General features: G+C 45.2%; 3 protein-coding genes across 4 annotated transcripts; 2 read left to right on the top strand and 1 right to left on the bottom strand.

Moving 5' to 3' along the window:
- The first annotated feature begins 300 nt into the window (after positions 1-300).
- fan1 (FANCD2 and FANCI associated nuclease 1) lies at positions 301-5,751 on the top strand. 2 transcript variants are annotated; one of them, XM_040163444.2, is made up of 14 exons: positions 315-376; positions 531-1,741; positions 1,892-2,032; positions 2,200-2,401; positions 2,485-2,718; positions 2,789-2,920; positions 3,012-3,120; positions 3,229-3,348; positions 3,460-3,624; positions 3,706-3,865; positions 3,952-4,055; positions 4,145-4,339; positions 4,513-4,641; positions 4,759-5,751. In XM_040163444.2, exons 2-14 carry the CDS (start codon positions 619-621, stop codon positions 4,894-4,896), a joined length of 2,952 nt encoding a protein of 983 aa, XP_040019378.2. In that variant the 5' UTR covers positions 315-376; positions 531-618; the 3' UTR covers positions 4,897-5,751. The 2 variants fall into 2 exon arrangements, with proteins under 2 accessions (XP_077939443.1, XP_040019378.2); XM_078083317.1 differs by having other exon boundaries at positions 301-1,741.
- Positions 5,752-5,962: 211 nt separating this feature from the next.
- On the top strand, positions 5,963-17,809 carry LOC120809559 (disintegrin and metalloproteinase domain-containing protein 10). Its single transcript, XM_040163445.2, has 16 exons — positions 5,963-6,145; positions 8,016-8,166; positions 9,463-9,581; positions 9,667-9,825; positions 10,194-10,288; positions 11,302-11,451; positions 11,624-11,716; positions 11,797-11,980; positions 12,474-12,637; positions 12,742-12,925; positions 13,370-13,520; positions 13,614-13,797; positions 13,884-13,992; positions 14,105-14,325; positions 14,423-14,549; positions 14,987-17,809. Exons 1-16 carry the CDS (start codon positions 6,079-6,081, stop codon positions 15,166-15,168), a joined length of 2,340 nt encoding a protein of 779 aa, XP_040019379.2. The 5' UTR covers positions 5,963-6,078; the 3' UTR covers positions 15,169-17,809.
- A 1,590-nt stretch (positions 17,810-19,399) lies between these two features.
- On the bottom strand, positions 19,400-23,401 carry aqp9a (aquaporin 9a). Its single transcript, XM_040163089.2, has 6 exons — positions 23,241-23,401; positions 22,948-23,074; positions 21,883-22,020; positions 21,648-21,766; positions 20,621-20,838; positions 19,400-20,035 (listed from the first exon to the last, which is right to left on the bottom strand). The coding sequence occupies exons 1-6, from the start codon at positions 23,340-23,342 to the stop codon at positions 19,831-19,833; spliced, it is 909 nt and encodes a 302-aa protein (XP_040019023.2). The 5' UTR covers positions 23,343-23,401; the 3' UTR covers positions 19,400-19,830.

Consider the following 23,401-nt stretch of genomic DNA (forward strand, 5'->3'; position numbering starts at 1 on the left):
AGTTACAGGCGTGATAAACGCATATAGTCAAACAAACACCGCGGTAATTTACCTATATAATTCGAGTATAAAACACTTGTTTGGTAACAGCAATTTCTTAAATATTTAACACTGTAACAAAGGTGCCATTTATATACAATGGTTGAGCTGTTGTTCACTTTCGTATTAACTTTCATTAAAAAAAATACATGTATACAAATAAACATCCAACATCAAGAACAGTATTCTCTTGAATGTATATATATATATATGTACCTTAGAAGAAAATATCGATGTCGTTGGGATCGATTAGTACACCCTGAGACGCGTTCTGCGCTCCGCTGGTTGAGCCTGAAAAGCGGGATTGTTGTCATCGAGCACTGCAGCGCTTCTTCTGGTATGTTGTCTTTTTTTCCTCTTAAATCGACACTACTTAAATGAATTAGTTGAGCTTCCCCCCCCCCAACGCAACAGTTTAAAAGTGTCTCCTCCCGAGCTAACGTTAGCCAAATAGAACCGTAGCATTAACCATCGACGCCGTCTACACACAGATCGTTCTCCTCAAAGCATGCAGCAAAGAAAAGCTCCAAAAACACGTAACGGTTGTCATCGAACAGCACCACCACCACCGCCCGCATCATGACCGACAGAACCAACAAAGACAAACTCCGACGCAGTTTGTCCTTGTCCAAGAGCAAGAAGAAAGCCGGGAGGGTCTCTGCCAGTGCTGCTGCCGCCTCATCATCTCCGATCACCTCGTTCTTCAGCAGCCAGCCTCCGCCTAAGCTGGCTTGCCCCCTTTGTGGCCACTTTGTACCGAGGTTCAAGATCAATGAGCACATCGATTTGCAATGTCAGAACTTTGAGAGAGGAGACAGCAGTGCCGCCTCAGCGGGGAATAGTGTTGTACCAAGCAGGCAGCTGTCACCAGGAAGGAATCCCCCCAAATCCCCAAAGCTGGACCCGGAGAATGAAGAGGAGGTCAAAGAGACGAAGACCAGCCCGTATTTCAAAAAGAACAACTCCGAGCAGGCACCACGGGAGGCTAAAAGTACAAGTGGGGTCGGGAAGAACTTGGGAAGTCTTTCCTCCAAGTTATCTTTGAAATGTCCCAAGAGGACACCTACAGAAGACAAACATTCCCTGTTGAGTTCTGAGGCACTCGGGAGCTCACAGAAGGAAAATCTTCAGAGTTTAGAAGACAACAAAGATGGCGTGACATTTATTGACCTTACAGAAACTAGCGCAGATACTACACCGGTGCTGGAAGATTCGTCCTGTTCAGTTAAAGGACCTGACCTCAAGCAGAAAGCATCGAAACTAGAGACCGTCCCGAAACTGCCCGCGTCTTCTTCCAAACTCTCAAAGAGAAAGAAGGAACCCTCCACTGGCAAGAAGGAGAAGAAAGCAAAGTATGAGGGCCGCAGCGGGGAGTCCCGTGAGGGGTTATCGGCTGTAGCAGAGACACCTGATACGGACCAGCTTAAAACAGAGGCACCGTCTCGCACCACCTGGGAGGGACATTTGAGTCCGGAGGACACGCGCGAGAAAAGTGCAGCGGCGATTAATGGTGATTCACCTGCCCAGTCGGGTCATGAGGTCGTCGCTGGGGGTGAAACAGAGAGCTCTCGGCCGCCACAGCTTCCTTACTACCTGCGTAACTTCAAGACCGTCCTGCAAGCGGTCCTGGAGAACGACGACGACAGGTCACTGTTCAACCAGGAGGATCTGTCACTCGTGCAGGCCTTTGAGAAGCTCTCGGGTATGCTTCAGTCTGTTCTTGTTATTTAATATAAGGTCTTATAATAATAATAATAATAATACATTTTATTTATAGAACGCTTTTCAGAGTTCTCAAAGACTCTTTGCAGACATTTGTCATTATCTCTCACATGCATTTCTCCTCTCAAAGTCACGGGACAGAAGCTGTATGTGAGACTCTTTCAGCGCAAACTGAAGTGGCTCCAAGTCAATAAACTGGATTATGAACAGATATCCAGTGATCTGGCGCCTGTTGCTGAGGAGCTGGTTCAAAGTGGTTTCCTGCAGGCAGGTAAATAATCCCTATAATATTTTGTCATCTTGGAGCATCTTTAAGAGTATTAATTGAAACCTTTTGCATTTGTATAGTTATGCTTTTAATGTGTTGGTAACACCGTGAAATGTGTTCACCAAAATATCTCAATGTTCTGGTTGTTCTCATGTTAATCTCCCACTAAGAGAGTGACCTTCAGGATTTGGGGGAGGCTCTGGATCTCCTGCCGGCTCCTGAGCTCAAAGCTCTGGCCAAGACTTTCCATTTGGGCAATTCTGGGACTCAGAAACAGCAGCTGGTGGACGGGCTTCTCCGTCTGAGCCGGCAAAAGAGCCTCTTCTCTCTGACCCCGGCTCAGCCGAGCATCGGGGCCGTCATCCTCAAACGGTGAGCTGATCGCTTCCGCCGTGCTCGTTCGCGGCACTCACACCGCAGTCGTGATCTGACCCTGGTTCTCTGTATCCTCGCAGGGCAAAGCAGCTCGCGGGTTCCTGCGTGCGCCTGCGTCGCGGCCCTCGAGCCGTCTTCTCTCGAATCCTCCTCCTCTTCTCTCTGACGGACACAATGGATGAAGAGGAGATGGCGGCCGGTGGGCAGAGCCAGCTCTTCACCATCCTGCTGGTTAACTCCGGGCGCCTGGCCTTCCCAGACTACACGGTGCAGCGCCAGGCCAAGGTGTTCCAGGACAGAGACGATCTCATCAGGTCCGCTCGGTGGGGTTAAATCTACGCAGGATAGCCAGGGATACATAATCACAACTCCAATCCGTCACAGGTACGAAGCATCTATGCGAGCTCTGCAGGAGGTAGTGTCGGCTATGCAGGGAGGTCAGTGGGAAGAAGCCATGGAGCTTTACACCGCAGCCAAAAGGGTCTGGCAGGAGCTGAGGAAAAACCATGACCTCAGGTGACATAAATATGTATTTGTTTCCGTCCAAAACAGCGATACAGACTCCTTGTGTATTGTTTAGTTTTAACGGTGCCATTGCGTTGGACAGTCCCCAGGAGGAGCTGCCTGTGTTCCTGCGCAGCTTCACGACCGGATGGGCTTACACCCGGATCTTATCTAGAGGGGTGGAGATCCTGCAAAGGCTACGTCATTACGAGGTTTTCTGACCGTATCCACCCACACACTGACAGAAATGGATGTATTTATGAAGGTGACATCATGCAAACAGTACCTGAAGATATTATGGGTCTACTTTTGTGTCACAGGAAGCAGTAGAGGAGCTGCGGTCTTTGCTGTCGCAGTTTGTTTACTGTCCTGACAGCCGAGGGCGATGGTGGGACAGACTGGCACTGAACCTTCACCAGCACCTAAAGAAACCTGAGCAAGTGAGCACCGGCGTCTGTGGTTACTTCCACATCTTTAAGCGCATTTCATTATGTTTTACTCTTTTTTTAAAAAAATTTTTACTTAACGGGGTCTGTTCCCGTTGCTCACAGGCAATTTGTGCTATCAGAGACGGGCTATCGGACCCTCTTGTGCGAACTGGACATAAACTTTCTCTGCACCAGAGAGCTGTTCGGATGAACGAGTCTGCCAGCATGAAGAAGTATCGCCTTCAACTTAAAGACCTGCCCACTATCCAAGTCGAAGATGTCACGCATGTGAGTTCAGCGCGATGTGTCAGTATTGGGATTACCAGGAAAAAGTGGTACATGAATTAATGTTAGTACTTTTGCCTACAGGTGACCATCCGGGGACAGCTGTTCCCTCATGAGGGGGGCATGGGGAAATCCAAGTTTCTTTTACCAGCAAATGAAGGGGACGAGAGTGCCGAGGCCACCGTAATATGCTCTGTGGAAGAGCTGTCTTTAGCACATTACCACCAACAGGGCTTTGACCAAGGTAAGCACTTCTGATTCACCCGTTAAACATCCGGTCCGGTATCCGTTTGATACATTTACATTGTTTTGCTAACGGTAATGTCCTAGGGATCCATGGAGAGGGCTCAACGTTCTCAACATTGTTTGGTCTTCTGCTGTGGGACGTGATCTTTATGGAGGGCATTCCAGATGTTTTCAGGAATTCTTACCAGGTCAGGTTAGCTTGGCCTTTCTAATATCCGCACGACATCTATGCATCCGCGTAATCCAATTCAAACTCACTTTCCTTTTATTCCCACAGACATGTCCGCTGGATCTTTACACTGACCGTTTCTATGAGAACAGGAAAGAAGCGATCGACACGCGTGTGAAGCTGCTCAGTGAGTCATCAGTGGAGACTCTGCATGACATGTTGGAAGATGTTTGGACCTCCCAGGAGGGTAAAGTGTGTTCACTGGTCAGCTGGGAGCGTTTCTCATCACTTCAACAGGCCAAGGTACTTACTGTCACTCTTATAAATAAACACTTTATTAATTATACCTGCAAAATGCTATGCCACTCAACAGCTTTGCAATGCAGTATACCGTTACAAAGATGATAAAGTTCTATGTAAAAACAAGGGGGGATTGAATACGAGAAGCTCAGCAATAAACATGACTCTATTTGCAGTCTCTGGTGTCCTGCCTGGGTGGAGCTTTCTTAGGAGGGATAATAAGACGAATGTCCAAAGACTACAGACACTGCCGCGGGGGTTTGCCTGATCTAGTGGTGTGGAACGCCTCAAACAACAGCTACAAGGTGAGATCACATCTTACTGTGTCTGCAGATTCATAAACTCCGTGGTGACAGATTCTCTGGACACATGCGGTGTACTGCATTGTGCGATGTGACATCGGTGGTGTCTTGTTGTTGTAGCTGGTCGAGGTGAAGGGCCCCACTGACCGGCTTTCACAGAAACAACAAATATGGCTGGATGAGCTGAAGAAGCTGGGGGCGGACGTGGAGGTGTGTCACGTGACGGCAACTGGAGCCAGAGGAGCTCGCCTGGAATGAACGGACACGAACTGACGGATGAGACGTCGCTGATAATTCATGCGAGTGTGGTCCAAATCATAAACAGCAACAGACTGAAACTGAAAACGTAAACGTTCTGGAAACCTTTCTGATTCTGTGTTATTTTGAACATATGTTGATTTTTTTCATCAACGACATATATCACAAATGTGTCCCTACTTCAATATAGGCAATCTCGTGGCAGGGATTGTGCCTTGTGATGCGTGGGATTAACATCAGGAAAAACGCTGCCTTCAACGGGGAGAAATGTATTCTTAGATGAAGATCAAAAATAACTCGCCTACAGGTAATTCAGAGCTGATGCATGACAGGATATGCTACCAACATCAACACCAAAGGCATGGTGTTTCCTTTTCATTGGTAACGCTATAATCTCAGGATCTCAGGTTGCCAAGCAACGAATATTCACATTTTGTTGTGTAGTAATTACTGTGATATTATGGCGATAAAAAAAAAAACCTGCTGTTGAAATAACAGAGTTGTAATCAAAGAAAATTGTCATTGTGCACACACTTGCTGGTTGTTCTCGCCTCTAGCGTTAATTGATTAATTGCTGGGTCTATAAATATTAAGGATTAGTGTCCTAGAGCCAAAGTTGTTATCATCACATTGTTGCTTCTTCTGCTGCAAAAAAACGGTCCAAAACCCAAATTATTCAGTCAACACATGCAGATCAAATGCAGATCCTCACAGGTAAGAAGCTGAAACGTAGGACTGCTTTTTAAAATAATTTTCTATCAAGACTCAAAAAATAAAAAATGTAAAATGCAAATGCCACTGTCTTGAAATTTAAATAGTAAAAACTAATGTTAACATCAAAATATTAAAAGAAAACCGTGATGTCCTTTTATTTGTTTTATAACGATCCTCTTGGGGAGCACGTTGCGGTGCACGACGTGTACGTCGCAGACGTTACATTGCACCCAGGCAGAGAAGCGCTGCGGCTGGGCGTGTTGGGATGAATGCGGTCCTGGATCATGGGCACATTTGGGGGGAGGGGAAGGGATCCCAAAGCTGCCGTGCGTCTGACGTCACGACGCTGGAGAGCGAGAGAGCGAGAGCGAGAGGGGAGGCGATGAGAGGAAGGTGCAATAAACACACAGGGCGTCTGCGCCTATCTAAGTAGGACAATAAAGTGAAAACGGTATCAATGTGCTAACAATGGATTTGTCAGACATGCTTCTTTTGAAAGTTCTCCTTTTCGTGTGTTTACTGGACGACGCCCAAGGTGAGTGAGCGGTTTTACAGAGAAAACGGTACGTTAAGTTGTGTGGAAACATGAAGCTAAGAGGAGCAGAAAGGCTGTTAGCCGGTTAGCTAACGGAAGGATCAACGGGGCCTGCTTGTTGTGAAGAGGACTGCACCCTTTTTGCCGTGTTACTTCGAGCAACCAAAAAAAAATACCTATAGAGTGAAAGATGACTTGGGTCCGTGCGGTTGATAGAAATAAACCGACAGAGACGAGTTATGTCCGCGTGTTGTCACCGTTTCAATCGCCAGGTTCGACTCGCTTTTGTTGTTATCGTGCGAATAGCGCCGACAGCCATTGTTGTGAGAAGATGGAGAGACGCCGACCGGGTGAACCAGCCGTTAGCCCGGCGCTAGCTAACACTTTAGCCGCTAACGTTACGATTAGCTGTCAAAACAATGAAACCCGTAGCCTCAGTTGTGTCACCTGCCCCGTGCCAGGGCTTACAAGCGATGTGGCGGACAAGGGTCCATGTTGGCGGCCGCCGATTGGGCTCCTGCTCTGGGACTGTTCGGTACTTTGTGCCACGGTCGCCTTCTCTTAATTTAACGCAACGCTATCGTCTTGATTCAGTAACTCAAATGTACTTCTATAAAAATATCGAACAGTTGTGGGGTGCGTATATATTTTCGTGTGTTTTAAATGATCTTCCTTGCGTTCCCTTGTCGAACTGTCAAAGGTATCAGACGTAACTTTGTTCACTTTGACAGGTTTCTCTCTGTAAATTGGCCTTTAAATACTTGTAATGTTTTCACCTTCGGCCCCTTGTTTTGTATCGTTTATATATTTTTAATAATCTGGTTGTTTTGTATGTTCACAGAAATGTCATTATCTTTTCTTTTTCGAATATCTCCTAATGATCACGGCCTTTACTTTTCATCGTACCCCCCAATGAAACATTTAATGTTGCCACGTAAATATTTCATATTTCACATGAGTAGAGAAGAAGCTGAGGCCTGGACTACTTAGGGATGTCCCTTACATAGTTCCTCTGAATCCCATCATTTATGGCTCTCTTGTCAGGCATGATTACCTCTGAGACGTATTAATTACTCATTTAGTATTAAATTAAATACGGTCTAGGTTTTTAAAGTGGAGGAAATCTGATCTGAAATACTTGGCAAAACGCTCAGGTTACTGTTTTAACAGAGCAACTTTCTGAGGGAAATGAAATGCATCTCGTTTTCCCTGAAATCGCGTTTTTCCGGCTACTAATAATTGACGCTGCGGGTGAAATTGGTGGGACTGGTTTTCCTTTGAGCCCACCACCCACTCCTGTGGTGGTGAAATCATTGCACCGTGACGCTGGGGGCTGTTGTTGTTCACCGCTTCAAAACTGGCATCCGTTCCACTTAAAACGTATTCAGCTATATTTTAAAACCGACCACAGAGGGCTGCTGTCACTTTCACTTCCTTAATTCCTGCCTGTCAAATACCTGATGGCTCATGCAGTGGTTAGGGTCCTTGCATTGTTCCTAATTATGGACGATGCCTCAGTTGTTCACTCTGAAACGTAGCTGTTATTCTTTGATGTCACCTTAAAAACTCAAACACCATCTGCACCTGAAATATGTTGTGTGACAATCAAAAGCAGCATTCTAGTTCTCTGTGGTAAGCTGAATACATCATTTATATGTTACCTTTTTTTTGAAAGCTTTTATTTTATTTCGGTCTAATGAGTTCTCCGGTGCATTTATATTCCACTTTGATCTCCTTACCTATTGTTCATATATCTGCAACCCCCAAATAAATGACAAATGATCTATATCCCTGAGTTATTAACGTGTAAGCATGTGCTTTTTCATAATATGCATTTTCCATGTTTATCGCTGATGTTCTTTTCACACAGGACACTACAGAAACCCCCTGAACAAGTACATCCGTCACTATGAAGGCCTTTCCTACGACACAGAGCTGGTGCACAGCAACCACCAGCGGGCCAAGAGAGCCATCTCGCATGAAGACAAGTTCCTACATTTAGATTTTCACGCCCATGGAAGGTTTGTCAATTTTCTTGTCGATTGCCAACATTAACTTCATGGGAAATTCTATTTGGATGGATATTTCTATCTGTATTTTTTGTCTCCTCGTATGCAGCTTTATTTACTCATCATATTCACACATTGGAGACCTGCTTTTTCTTTCTCTTATGAAATAATAAACGGATGATTGTTTTCGGGCTTGGGGAAAATCTGAAGACATTAACCTTACCTGAACAATGAATGAATGGATTGCTAATAGATAATATTGTAAGTCACACCCCTGCTCTGGGTTTGTTCTGATGCCACAATCTCAATACGTGCTGGTGAAGTAGGAGTTGTTGATACGTTGGTATGTATGCTATTTGGCCTGTGATGGATCAGGTGTTTCCAGAGTGTCTCTGTACACCTGATACCTGGGTGGGAACCCCTTTTAGCTAAAGACAATGGATGGACGGACACACTGTCTTTGTCATGGCAGTTCATCCAGTACTTTGAAAAGGTGATGTTACCAATAGAAAGTGTCCAGCTTCTCCGTGACAAAGTCAAGTCCATCTGGCTGGAAGCTTTGCAAAGGCTGTTTGTCATCCTCCTGCTGTTCCCCGACTCTCACGCTGCTTAATAGAGAAGAAAACAATAAGCGCTGTGCAAACAAACACAGAAAAGGAAGATGTCCGTTTTTAGGAAAAGTCGGAATGTGTCAACCTCTTTTCTTTGGATTTATTGCCAAAGTTCAAGATGCAACTCAAATTCCTACATTTCATTTTGCTTGTTTTGCGATCTAAGAGAATTAAACGTATACATTTCTCCCTTGAGACGACGGCAAAGGTTCCCTACGTATACCAGATTTATGTCAAATCAACTCCAGTTTTGACATTGCTGTCCGATCTCAAGACTCCTGTCTTCCTGCTGTGTCTGACAAACAGAACAGTTGCTTACGGCCTATAAGAGCACACAATAGGAGCACTGTGTAGGTGTTACATGCAACCCATTTTTTCCAAATGTCCTAATTTTCTGTTCTCGCTCTTACAAGATAACTGCAGTTTCCCCTCTGCAACTGGACCCTTTTCTCCGTGCCAAACAATACCCTTCCTTCCTCCTTTTTATCCTTTTTCCATTTCCATTTTTTCTTTTTCTCCTCAAACAACGTGCACAAAGTAATACCCAAACCCAGATGTTTGCGCTGTGTGAATGGAATAATGTCAGCAAATGGTCTTGGAGAAAAACCTCTTTATATGGATTACACTTTTTTTCCCCCCACATTCTAGCCTTGGTCGTCGCATTCAAGTGCCTATGAATTCATTTCTTTGATTTCAGGCATTTTAATTTGCGAATGAAGAGAGATACAACCATGTTTGCCCCTGATTTGAAGGTGGAAGTTTCAGGAGGCGAGATTCCATTCGATACCTCTCATATCTACACTGGAGAAATCTACGGTAAGGCCGCCCTTCTCATTTTAACACCGCTGTCTAATCGTATCGCTGGTGTGAATCACCTCACATCTGGCGTTCGGGTTCCCAGGTGAGAAAGGTACCCTGACCCATGGCTCCATCGTGGAGGGTAAGTTTGAGGGCTTCATCCAGAGCTACCAGGGCGCCTACTACGTGGAGCCTGTCGAGAGATACCTGGAGGGCAAAGACGTGCCCTTCCACTCCGTCATCTACCACGAAGACGACATACGTGAGTGCGCAGCAACTTCAGCGACACAAATGCTCCGACAAGGTGTAATCATCGAGTGTGTGTAATTGGATGCAATTGGCTGAGAATGAGCACCGAGGATACTTCACTACGCTGGTACCCCATCATTTCAATTGCCCTGTGTACATATAGCACGAGGCTGAGGGGCAAATTAAACCGAAATGTGAGCGGGGCCGCTAATGAGCCACGAGAAAGTAACCGCTCACATTGCAAAGCTTGGCTCAAGTGGCGTGTAAGTACATCCATTAGCCGAACACAAATAGCGCCCGAAATAGAGAGACTCAGGGGGTTAAGTAGCTAACATTGTCTCGCATAATCCTAACCGCGTTGTGTCTTTCTCTCTCACTCAGACTACCCGCACAAGTACGGCCCAGAGGGAGGCTGCGCTGATCGCTCAGTGTTTGAGAGGATGAAGAAGTACCAAGCCTCGGCAGAGCCAGCCAAGGTGAACTTCAGCCCAGTGAACCCTTGCACTTTCTATTCAAGGGATGCTTTGGTTTTGGAGGGTAGATGTACACTTTTCTTTCCTTGTAAGGATTAAAGATAAACGTGGATGCCTTTTTAAGTATCTTTGTGCCTTTTGAGGTTACATTTAGTGAGTCAGAAGAGCCTGACTCAGTTCATTTAATGGATGTATTTGTGACTAATTAGTAGCTCATCGTAATCACACTAGCAGTACAGACATATATGTGTGTGTGTGTGTGTGTGTGTATAAATCTCATATATATATATATATATATATATATATAATATATATATATATATATATATATATATATATATATATATATATATGCGCGCACACACACACACACACCGCAACACTCACTATTTTGGACACGCTTTCTCATTCAATTGAATAAGAAAGTATTTCCAAACGTGTGTGTGTGTGTGTGTGTGTGTGTGTGTGTGTGTGTGTGTGTGTGTGTGTGTGTGTGTGTGTGTGTGTGTGTAATATATATATTACACATTTTTTTGTTGTTGAATGTTTAAATGCTTTTATTTATTATAATTGTGTGTGCTGCGATTCTTCAAATGGCCACTTGAGGCAGACTGAGGTGAATTCCTACAGACCAGTTAGAAATGCCGACGACGCAAATACCTTCAACTTTGAAACCTCTGGTTGGGAGATGGAGCCTGCATCCATATTTTACACAGTCTGTAGTTATGAGTCTGTAGAGGAATGGACTCATGAGGTTGGCCCTAATGCAATTTCTTATAAATTATAAATGTTCATCCTTTTTTTTTTATATATATATATATATATATATAAATATTACAGTTTCTCTCCCCCCTATTCCTGAATGCAGCATAGATACATAATTCCACAGCAACAGAGTCGGCTTATGAATATACTGCAGCTGGAAAAACAAGGCCTAAAAATAGCAGATATTATTTATTTAGCCTCGGTTTGGTTCAAAATGTTGTCTATTTCCTGCTCTCGTCTCCTCGCACCAGGAGCTTCACGCCGAGGTCGGCTCCAATGACCCCGTGCTGCTGAGGAAACGGAGGATGGCCCAGGTGGAGAAAAACACCTGCCAGCTTTTCATTCAGACTGACCACCTCTTCTTCAAGTACTACAAGACCAGGGAGGCGGTGATTGCTCAGGTAATACACAGTCCCCGTCACGCAGTACATCTTTTTTGTATTTCTTTTACCAACAGAACATTTATAAAAGAGTTTAAAGGCGTAATTGCATTCACACACTCGTTTTCAAATCTAATTCCCACTGTGAGCGGACACCACCAAGCTTTTTTTTTTTGTTTTCCGACCGTTTCAGATCTCTAGTCATGTCAAGGCCATCGATGCGATCTATCAGGGCACTGACTTCATGGGCATCCGCAACATCAGCTTCATGGTGAAGAGGATCAGGGTGAGTCTTGTGCGCATTGGGAGGCCTGTGCGGATTTAAGATGTCTTCCCTCTGAACTGGTCGTCACCGTTGTCCTGTAGATAAACACCACCAGCGACGAGAGGGACCGGTCCAACCCGTTCCGCTTCGCCAACATCGGCGTGGAGAAGTTCCTTGAGCTGAACTCCGAGCAGAACCACGACGACTACTGCCTAGCTTACGTCTTCACCGACCGAGACTTCGATGACGGGGTGTTGGGTTTGGCCTGGGTGGGAGCCCCTTCAGGTACTGGCGGGCGTTAGTGATCGAAAACGAATCCTGTCTTTTTTCTTCTTTTTAAAAGCTCTATACAGCGTATGACGTGAGGTAGAATATTCTTTACGTTTTGGATTAGGCATATTATCCTAAGGGACACCCAGTCCGGGTGAATATGAGCTAATTCTAGAAGAGCTGCTATATTGTAGCTGCTTTTTTGTCTCCGAGAATATGCAGATATTGATGATTCCCAACGGAGTTCATTATTTTCATACTACATTCTCAATTAGAATTTTAAACAGAAGATATTGTACTATTGAAATCTTTCATTTACTGTCAAAGGTCTTGTGTGCCCCACAATTAGAATTTAGCACCTTCTCTTGAAGTCAGACATGATGTCATCTCGTAATCAATCGTCAGCTGTATAAACAAGATTCTCCCTCTTCTAAAATCAATCTTCTCCTTTTTTTTTTTGTAAGCTGTTGTTTGCAATACATTTCCAACTTGGGCTTTTATTTCGCAGGGAGCTCTGGAGGCATCTGTGAAAAGAGCAAGCTGTACTCAGACGGCAAAAAGAAGTCTCTGAACACTGGTATAATCACTGTACAGAACTATGCCTCCCACGTACCTCCCAAAGTCTCCCACATCACCTTCGCTCATGAAGTAGGACACAACTTTGGCTCCCCGGTGAGTAACTTGGACGTGCCACTTTCATGTATGTTGAGAGTGAATTCGGCTCGCACACTTTGTACCTTCTCCATGTAACCTTTTCTTTTCTTTCTCCTCCTCAGCACGACTCTGGATCCGAGTGCACTCCGGGAGAATCCAAGAGCCAAGACAAGAAGGAGAAGGGCAATTATATCATGTACGCGAGAGCCACGTCGGGCGACAAGCTCAACAACAACAAGTTCTCCATCTGTAGCGTGCGCAACATCAGCCAGGTGCTGGAGAAGAAAAGAAGCAACTGTTTCGTCGGTGCGTTTCACGCTTTTCATCTCAACTGTCCAACTCAGGGATTTGTAAATTCAAACCTTAATATTATTCTGATTCGGCTTTTGCTGTAATGTAATGTGTGGGAGATTTGAACCCTCATGCGCTGTTTGGTATCCGCTTTTCAAAGCTCCTTCTTGGCATCTGTTCAGTGGTATTTGTACTCGCAGTATTTTGGATATTTTTTTTTATTGGTGATCTTCTTTTCTGTTTTGTAAGCGTCACACTTTAAAAGCGCAATCTTTTTTCAAGGAGCAGCTTTGAGTCTCATGTCTACATATTCATCTTTGAATATGACTAACTGACAAAGCCTTTTTTTTTTTTTGATTCAGTGTAGCATTGAGCTCTCTCGAGGACTGAGTTTATTATTATTCCAGTTTTTCTGGGGACCAGACTCAATGTTTGTTTGTTTTTTTCTCCCCAAAACAGAGTCAGGTCAGCCCATCTGTGGCAACGGCCTGGTGGAGCCGGGGGAGGAGTGTGACTGTGGCTACAGCGATCAGTGCAGGGACCAGTGCTGCTATGACGCCAACCAGCCTGACAACAGGAAATGCAAATTGAAGCCCAACAAAGTCTGCAGGTAGATGTGGACTTTGTTCCCGCGTTGAGCAGTTCGACCGGCCGCTCATTCGGTGATAGTTGTTGAGCAAACGTCTTCTCTCTCTCCCACCAGTCCCAGCCAGGGTCCTTGCTGCACTCCCGAGTGCTCCTACAAGGGTCGTAACGAGAAGTGCCGAGAGGAGTCCGAGTGCGCTCACCAGGGCATGTGTAACGGAGTCGGTGCCCAGTGCCCCACATCCGAGCCCAAGGCCAACTTCACCGCCTGCCACGGGGAGACTCAAGTCTGCCTCAACGGGGTAAGACTTGGTCACCGCAGCAACTTTCTGTTCCCACCAGTCCGCATCTGATCTCCCGCGTCCTCGTGTCCCCCCCCCCTCTGCAGGGCTGCTCCGGCTCCATCTGCGAGAAGTACGGCCTCGAGGCCTGCACCTGTGCCAGCCAAGATGGGAAGGACGAGACGGAGCTTTGCCACGTGTGCTGCATGGAGAAGAGTGAGTTATTTACCTCCCCCCCCCCCCCCTGACCTGAGGGAGAAAAAGAATCTATATATGGTGTGCCAGAGATGTCATCTCTTTTAATTGCGTCTGCGATCCGTCTCCGCAGTGAATCCCAACACATGCAGCAGCACAGGATCAGAGCGGCTGGCTCGCTTCTTCAACAAGAAAGTCACCACGCTGCCAGCCGGCTCGCCCTGCAATGACTTCAAGGGCTACTGTGACGTGTTCATGAAGTGCCGCCTGGTGGACGCGGACGGACCGCTCGCCCGGCTGAAGAAGGCCATCTTCAACCCGGAGCTGTATGAAAACATAGCCGAGTGGATCGTGGTATGCATCCGCTTACTGATTCGGATCGGCTGCTTGGTCGGGATTGTTATCGTGAGGCGTGTTGTGTTTTTGATCCGTGCGTCTTTCCCTCCTCTAGGCCCATTGGTGGGCAGTGCTGCTGATGGGCATCGCCCTCATCATGCTGATGGCCGGCTTCATTAAGATCTGCAGTGTGCACACACCGAGCAGCAACCCCAAACTTCCTCCTCCCAAACCACTTCCAGGTGAGAGATTTACAGAGAAAGTTAACTAAATGTTCTGTTTATATATTTATTGCTGAATATGTTGTGCGTGGGTTTAGATGTTTTGAGGTCATGCAGCAGTTAAACTGGTGACGTTGACTCAACTGGTTTGAAAACGGTGCAGAAGAATTGCGTTGACCACGTGTGTGTGCGCTCGAACCCCCTTTTACGGTGTTTGCAGGTGTAATTCTACGATTCACCGTGACACCGCTCGACAATTCCTCCCTCTTGATCCCGACCAGTCTCGCACACACTGCACACACAGCTTTCTTAGACCCATTTTCTCACACTTGCAACATGGTTGTTATTGCGGCAGATGGAATCCGCAGCAGTGTGTCTGCAGGCGCAATTTTTGCTCAGCGGAAAACCCACAATGTGTTTTCTGACCGGCGTGAATAACTTCCTTTCACCCCCGACAGGCACCCTGAAGAGGCGGCGAGCGCAGCAGCACGCCAACTCCCAGGTGCAGAGCCAGTCTCAGCACGGCCACCCGCACGCCGGCCAGCGCCAGCCCCAGAGGCAGCCTCAGCGGCAGGCGCAGCCCCAGAGGCACCACCGTCAGCCCAGGGAGAACTATCAGATGGGCCAGATGAGACGCTGAGAACCCCCCCCCCCACACACACCCACCCTCCCCACCTGCCCGCCTCCCCCCAATGCCTTGGCTCCTCCTCGTGCCTACAGTGGGAAACAAAAGCGTCACTCCATCCAAAGAAAAGCCTGACGTGGTTGTTAGTCGTCATCACATCCTCCATTTACAGACCAGACCGGATGCGTGAGAGAGCGAAAACAAGCAAGTCGATTGGCTCTTCGTGGAGGGGACTCAACCATCAGCCATTTCCAATGCAGTGCGATCTAGCATCTTTTTCCACCCTTTGTTTTATTTCTGTTAAGGAGTGCCAAGGAGTTAAGGATCATGTGTAGCTTTAGTACATTCTGTGATGTGTTATTTTTTATTTTTTTTTTCTTCTATTGCGACGTCTTCTTGAGTGACACGCCCGTGGCTGCTGGTGAATTGTTCCGTGATTTTCTTTCGCCATTCTAGCCAAGAATGAGAGACACTCGGTGGGGATTCGCGGCACTTTTGTGATGTACACATGTCAAACGGCAAAAGACACAGGCTGCGGTCTCTCGTGCAGACCGTCTTCTGCATGTGACTGTACATATTTAGTGTATCATAAGTGAAAACAAACTATTTCTTCTACTGTAAATGTGTAATTCTTCACTTTTCTTTTTTTTCGGTTAGTGCTCTCAGGACTCTTAACACTAAATTGAAGGACTGATGGTTGCGATGAGTTCCTTGAACGCTGCAGTCGAGGATTTGGCGCCATCAAGTTCTCCTCGCAGTCGTCCTATCAGGTGGATCTTTTTCACTTTTGTTAGATTTTTTTTTGAACGAGGTCGCCGTTCTCTCACTTTTCAGGCCTTCTTCGTTCAAGGTCCCCTTTTTTTTCTCATCTTTTTATTTTTTATTTTTAACTGTCTTGCTAACATCCTGTTTTTTCGTACGTGTTGTAACAAGCTAGAGGTCACAGGAACAGAACGGGAAGACCACCTAGTCTGGGACACCTTTTTACTGTCTAACCGAATTTGTTTTGGATAATGAAGAATGGGAAACCACTAACTGAAGATGAGGACAATTCTACCTGTTGATAAATGAAGACGAGGGAACGTGAAGGCTGCTGTGGCTCAGCTTAGAAGTGTATCATGTTACAGAGTTAGTTTACATGAGTGTGGAAATAAATTTAAAAACGACTCCGGTGTGGATGTACAAAAATAATTGTAAGATGAAATCATTCTATTATTCTTCAGATAGCGAGTCTAAGAACTTTTCAATGTGGGCATGCGGACACATTTATTAAATGTGACTTTTTATTGACCAAGGTCTGTAATATTTCTATGTCACACAACACTATTTACTTTGACAGCTATTAATGTTAGTCTTAAAAAGGGTGGAAGGAGCAGCGAAATGCAGCAGTGGAGCCACAACGTTCATTTCCTCGGTGTGTTCACCAGTATCACAGAGACGAGCTCCTGCTTTTACTTCACATTTTAAACTCACCCGCAGTTGTCCCCTGGCCAGATTTCATCGCGGAATAAATCCCCTTAAGAGCACACGAGTGCAGGAGATTTTCTTTTTAGAAAAAGCCAGTAGATACCTGTTATGTTCCCAAAGCCACTTTCAATGTCACAAATAAAGGAAATGTGTTTGTTCTTTGTTGGAAGTTTGACCTTGCGTGTTTTCTTCCGCTCCAAAAGGCTCTGATCATCCTGTCGTGATAAATTGTGCAACATCTCGTGATTTTATTTTTCCCTGCGAACAATTCACCCACCTAAAGCTTTTAGGGGTAAGTGGGTGAAATGGGGTTCATTTGGGATTGTACACAAAACTACATTTTATTCTGGCATCATCTTTTGAACGCATGCAAATGCGTCTGTAATCATCACTCATGTGCTCTGGAGGGGGAATTGTGAACAACGCGTCACCGTTAATGGTTTCTTTCACATGGCAGATGAATATCCATGTCCGCGCCCCCCCCCCCCTAGAACTCTCATTTCTGTTTAAAATGGAACTCTCTTTAAATTCTCCTAGGCGTGATCCCGCCGGTTGAGCCAAGAGAGTTTAAATGTAAAACTTGTACAGTACTTCGGAAAATGGAAAAATTACATTTTGATACATCCGTTGGATTTTTTTGTATTCTAATTCCAGAATAAGTTGTTCAATGATGTTCATGTGTGACAAACTGTCCCGTCGGCGTTCTTTAAGTTCTTGTATGTGCTCGTTGAAGTGAAGTTTGCTTATGATACTTTTTTCCACCGTCATCAATCGTAAAAACAATTCAGGGTGATGGAGTCAATGTTACATTCTTATTTTTCTCATTGTTCCCCTGTGGCATGGTTTGGGTAGAAGAGCAGAAGAATAATGCCTGTAAATTTACTTTCTTTTTAATTTTGTAGTCTTGGTAAAGTTTTTCGATAAACGTGCACTGAAAATGTCCAGATTGAGTTGCAATGTTGTAGGTGATGTAGGCCGAAAGAACACAGGATTAAAAAGTAATACTACTGTCTGATTTTAATGTTCACTGTGTTTTATACAGTATCAAATTTTTTTTGTTCACTTTGAACATTTTTACTAAAAAAAAAAAAATTTCAAATTGTATTGTGCAGAGATGTAATTTTTGGAGTACTTGAAATGCATTAATTAAAAGACTCGTTCAAAATAAAATAGACCCCTGTTTACTGTCTGTAATGTGTAATGTCTCTCTTTTTCTAATCCTCCTGTTCTCGTTGCATTGGTGTAGAAAAGTACACAGTCCGTTAGTAGCGCTGAGGATTGGATCGGTCGGATTCTGATCCTTTTGTCCCAGGACTAGGTGGAGAGATTGTATCTCTGCACTGGCCTGGAAGCCCCCTCGGGATCCCCCAGTCAGAGATGGTACATGTGGCCCGGGAAAGCAAAATTTGGGGTCCCCTGCTGGAGCTGTTGACCCCGCATTAGCGGTTGAAGATGGATCTGATGGATGGACGGACTATGACAAAGAAATCCCCCAAAAATGTAACATGTGCTTGTTGATCTCTCTCCCATGAAGCCGTGTGTCCTCTAACGTCCTACACGACGACGCCTAAAGCTGCTTGCTCGGCTGTTTGCAGTGGAGCGGCGTCCACAGCAGGGGGAGCAGCTGTTTGCGCAGTTGCTGAAGAGTTGGGAGCTTTTGCACCCTCTGAGTCACCACCATTAGCACCTCGGAGCCACACACAGCTTCTCATCCCCTCTTGTTTCCATCCAAGGGTACTTCCCTCATCGCTTTCCACTCCAGATATTGTGCATGTTCAGTAAAGCTCTATTTATGTCACCGAAAAGTGTTGAATCAATTTCGTGCTTGATTCGTGAATCAACTTCTCGGGCATCTTTGCTTGTCTCAGTCGTGTGTTTTTGCCACATCCTTCATTCACTGATTCTGTGGACACATTGATGAGTCCTTCGTCACGAGTGTGTTTGATGATGGAACAACCAGAGGAAGCAGGCGTTAGCACATGCAGGGGAATGTGGCCTGCTATTGATTTTCAATGTGGATTCTCAGCTGCTGACATGAACGAGTTCAGGTTCAATATTTTGTATTAAGTAACGCGGCCGTCGAGTCGAGTTGCAATAGATTTGGATTCTAATTTTAATCACTGGTGCCGTCGTTCACTTTCTCACAGCTCTCTTCGAGCAGATGTCACGCTCGGCCTTTAAACAATATCCCAACGTCGCTGGTTTCAGCCGTGTGCAAAGAGCTGTGGCGTCTCACGCGACTGTGTCTCCTTTCAGGGACAAAGCACGATTGTGATGGAGGCCCCGGCCCTGCTCGCTGTCCCCCAGACCGAGTCGAGTGGCATCTGTCCCTCAGCATTACGAAATACGAGACGGAAATACAATATGACTCCCGATTCATTGTCCAGTGTCAGATAATGCCCAGAGATTAGATTATTGTTTGGTCTGGTGAGAACCGAATGTGCTGCAAGAAATGTGCTTTAATGATCACATCTTATCATTGGTGGAGGAGGTAATCACAAACGCAGTCGCCACAAAATGCAACTGACCAATCACAACGCTAGATTTGTCCAACCAAGCTGCCAAACCCCCAAATCTCAGACCGACAAATGTACTCGTAAGCTGGTGAGGTTTGGCGGCCACCTTTACTGTCCTCTTCTACTTCATCACACAAGCTGATACAGCGATGTAAGGGACGCTTACATTTATGTAGTGGTATTAATGCTGAGATGAACAAACGGTCAGTTTAACTGGAGTTTTTAGTAATAAATGTAACGTATGATCCTTATGTCCTATGAACTCGATATTTGTAGAAACTTTAATGTAGACAAAACATCACACGGTAAAATACAAATGCTAACAAAGAATAAAGGTGGGGGGGGGGGATTTGTCGTGGTTTGCAAAAGAAGAAAACAATCACAAGTTGGAACAAAAAAACAGTCTTAAGTGAATATACAGAGAATATCATCACAACCACCACTAAAGGTAAAAAGAGACTGGCAGTAACGTAAAACTATTAGCACAGTAGCAATTGTTGAATAACAGCAAATAAAGGTTCTAATATCTATAATACAGTATTTACAACATTTAAATGAAAATAACAACGTGAACATGTTGAAGCACAAAGGACTGAGATTTTCATGTGTTTGAAACGTAAAACATTAAATTGCAAAGGAGACACGGGAGGCCCGTCTTTACAGACGGAACAAAGATAATGTCTCTTTTCTCTTTTTAGCTCATCGTGATCATCTCGTATTTGTCCTTCAGACTGCTGTCCTCGTCCTCCTCCTCTTCCTCCTCCTCCTCTTCCTCGCGGGGCTTCTCGGGCGCTTCGCGGTGGTGGTGCACCTCGATGAGCAGGTAGTAGATGGCGGCCGCCAGCACCCCCCCCACCATGGGCCCCGCCACAGGGATCCACCACCAGTTGTTTGCAGTGCTGCAAGCAGCAGAGTGAAATAGATCAAGAGTTCTAATGATCTCCAGAAACCGCCAGAGATCACCGATTGAAATCAGTCAGCAGCTCAGGTCTTCATCAGTCATCACCAATCTACGAACTAAATCAACCTCTTGATTTATTATTCATTTTTTTTCGATAAAGATTTATATCTTTGAATCACTTCTCACAATCATATGCAATAATATTTATTATCTAACACAAGTTAGACATACAAACAAATATTCTATGATTATTATTAGAATATTTCTCAAAAATAACAATAAACTACATGACCATATGGACACAATTTAAAAAATGATTCATATATAAATGATCATTTATAATATAATCCAATAATAATAATTCACATCCAACATTATATGCTTCCAACGTCTGAATAAGAAAGAATTGAGTTCATCTACAGTGGTTATATAGGTTGACAAATTAGAAGAATATTCACAGATATGTGTGCCCTTGTATAACTAAATAGATTTCTTTGTTCTGTTTCTATTAAATACCATTTCCCACGGCAGTGCTCACATAAAGTAAATAAATACAAAATAAAATATTTGGCCTGGTACTTACCTGAAGACCTCCATCCCCCATCCTGCTGCAGCGGTGAACAGTCGTGGTCCCAGGTCTCTGGCAGGGTTCAGGGGGTAACCGCAGTTCAGCCCCATAGAAACACCAATGGCCATGATGATCAGACCAATAGCCAGCGGCTGCACGCCTTTGGGCGCGCCGATGTTCTCCCCGTCGATGATGGCCAAGATACACAGGACCAGCATCCCCGTGCCCACCACCTGCAGGAGTGGAACAACACTTGTTTGGTAAACTGCAGAGTAGGGAACACTGTTCTACCCAACGCGTAAGTTGGTTTACGTATCTTCGCTTTTAGCCTCCTGAATCTCCGGCACGAGTTTTCTTAACTTCACATTTTTGCATAAAATGTTGGTATTATTTCTATAAATCAAATGGGTTAAGTTAACCTGCACTGTATTGGGCACATTAAAATCAAACCCTCACTCATTTGGTACATGATTCCTTCTCACTGTTTCAGTTTGTAATCTGTGTCACTAATGGTTTTTAAGTATTTCATTAATATGTTAATTATTTAGTATCTAGAGGCAGAAGTGTGTACAGCATCACTGTCACACAGATATACATTTGTTAAACATTTATTTAATTAGACTTATGTCAGATGAAGAAGAAGCCGAGTATTATTTTACACATACAGTAAACTGTTCTCTGCATTTAACCCGTCCCACACAGTGGGAGCAGTTAACGGTTCGGTGTCTTGCTCAGGGACACTTCGACATGGGACACAGAGCCGGGGTTTGAACCACCGACCCTGCGTCCCCGGCGCACCCTCTCTACTCCGTGCGCCACGGTGATGATGACGATGTGTTAATGTTGGATCGCTGCAGCGACTAAAAAGGCGGAAAATGGTGTTAAGTATAGATTGGACCTTCCAGTGAATCCCAGGAAATGGGTCATTAGACCCAAAGCTGAAGCAATAAAGAGGATTTTCAATCAATTTTGCATTAGTTAGATTCTCCAGGATTTAAATGCAGAATGGGAGCTGAAATGCACTATTTATTTGGGAGCTCACCTGATCTATGAAGCCGCCGAGGACTGACAGGTGTCTCGCAGGGTAGGAAGCAAAAATGTGACCCGTTGCATTGATTCCCGTCACTGACAGAATCCCACTGGTGAAGTCCATGAAAGCATCTGGGAGAAGGAAGAATAAATAGCTGTAAAGAATATTATCTCTTTGCCATGATCTGAAATACCTTCGCTGTGACAGACGGAAGGGGAAGGGGGGGACAAAGCTCAGGGCTATTCACCGTAGTACAATCCAAAGACTGCAGCCGCTCCCGCAAAAGCACCAAGAAACTGAGCGATGACGTAGAAGGGAAACTTCCAAATCTTCAGTTTGCCCAGAACCACCATGGCCAGGGACACAGCGGGGTTCACGTGCCCCCCTGGGACCAAAGACAAAGCAGAGACGTAAAGAGCGGTGCAGTGGGTGGGGGGGAGTCTGCCGTGACATCCTCTCCATCACTCGGGAGGCTGTCACATGCACGGGGGGGGGGCAGCAGAAGGCGAGCGCCCGGTTCTGTTGTATGTTGATGATGTGTGTTCACGGGCAGAATGACATGTCACATATTAGAAATACAACCAGTGAGTAAGAAGAAAACAAAACAAGAGGGGAGCATTATCGTGTTGCTCTTTTAAATCGAGCTGCACTCAGATCCTGCCAATTGTTTTCATTTTCAAAAAACATCTGTCATCTCCCTGCGTGAATTCGGTTTGGTCCTTTCGTTGTGAAATAGTAGCAGCGGCTCAGATGGGCCGGGCAGTCTCATTTGGTCTGATGAACGTAGCCTGTGATCAATGGAATTTGCAGGACATTTAGTGCCCAGGGTTATGTACGACCCCGCAACAACACTCACAAATCAATGGTCACAACACTTTCATTGGCTGTGGACAGAGAGCTGGCGCGTCCCTGCTGACACGGGCACTCTGCTGGACAGGAAGTCAGAAAGTCATAAAGGCAAATTCGTACTACAAGAAGCTGCAAGCATCAGGTTTGCATTACAGTTTGCATGGAGCACAAACTGTTTTAGGTCGTGTGCATTAACTTTAAATGATTGTAATGGCGTGCACGGCCCTAAACAGTAGATCAAATGCAGCAAATCAGCTCAATATGCACACAATAAAACAATATTAAACCGATGATATTTATTCAGTTTATTTGACAGGAGGCCATTACCCGGCACGGTAGAAACTTGATCACAGCGACACCCAACAACAATGATTCCTTTAATTGCATTGCACACGCATTTGCTTCTAAGGGCCATGTCAGTGGTGGCTGATGTGAAATCAGTTGGAGTGGAAACCACATTTACCCGACACTCCGCCGGCCACGTACGCCGCCATCATCAGTCCCACGGAGAAGCCGATGTGGGCGGTGAGAGGTTCGCCCAGGCTGTTTCGGCTGAGGACGGTCTGAGCGACTGAGCCACAGCCAAACAACTGACAAACGAGAGGGGAGGAGAGAAGCAGATTTTCACCGACATCACAAAGACACGGGTTGATTTCTCAGAGCAGCCTGGAAGTTGACACAAGATCTCAGACTTCTAAAAACAAATACACTGTTACATTACACCAAGACACATTTGTAATACAAAATGTTACTTACAACCAAGACAAACGTCCCCAGGAATTCTGCCAGGAATTCCTTGAGTATTCCATGTTTGATCGCACAGTGTTGCCTCATGCTTCTCTTGTGTTGTATTTCCATGTATCCCCGTGCCAAGTGCTGCTAAAACTACCAAATGTCCACCAGTGTGAACCTCCGGA

This window comes from Gasterosteus aculeatus, chromosome X, assembly GCF_964276395.1.
Source record: "Gasterosteus aculeatus chromosome X, fGasAcu3.hap1.1, whole genome shotgun sequence".
Classification (NCBI taxonomy): domain Eukaryota; kingdom Metazoa; phylum Chordata; class Actinopteri; order Perciformes; family Gasterosteidae; genus Gasterosteus; species Gasterosteus aculeatus.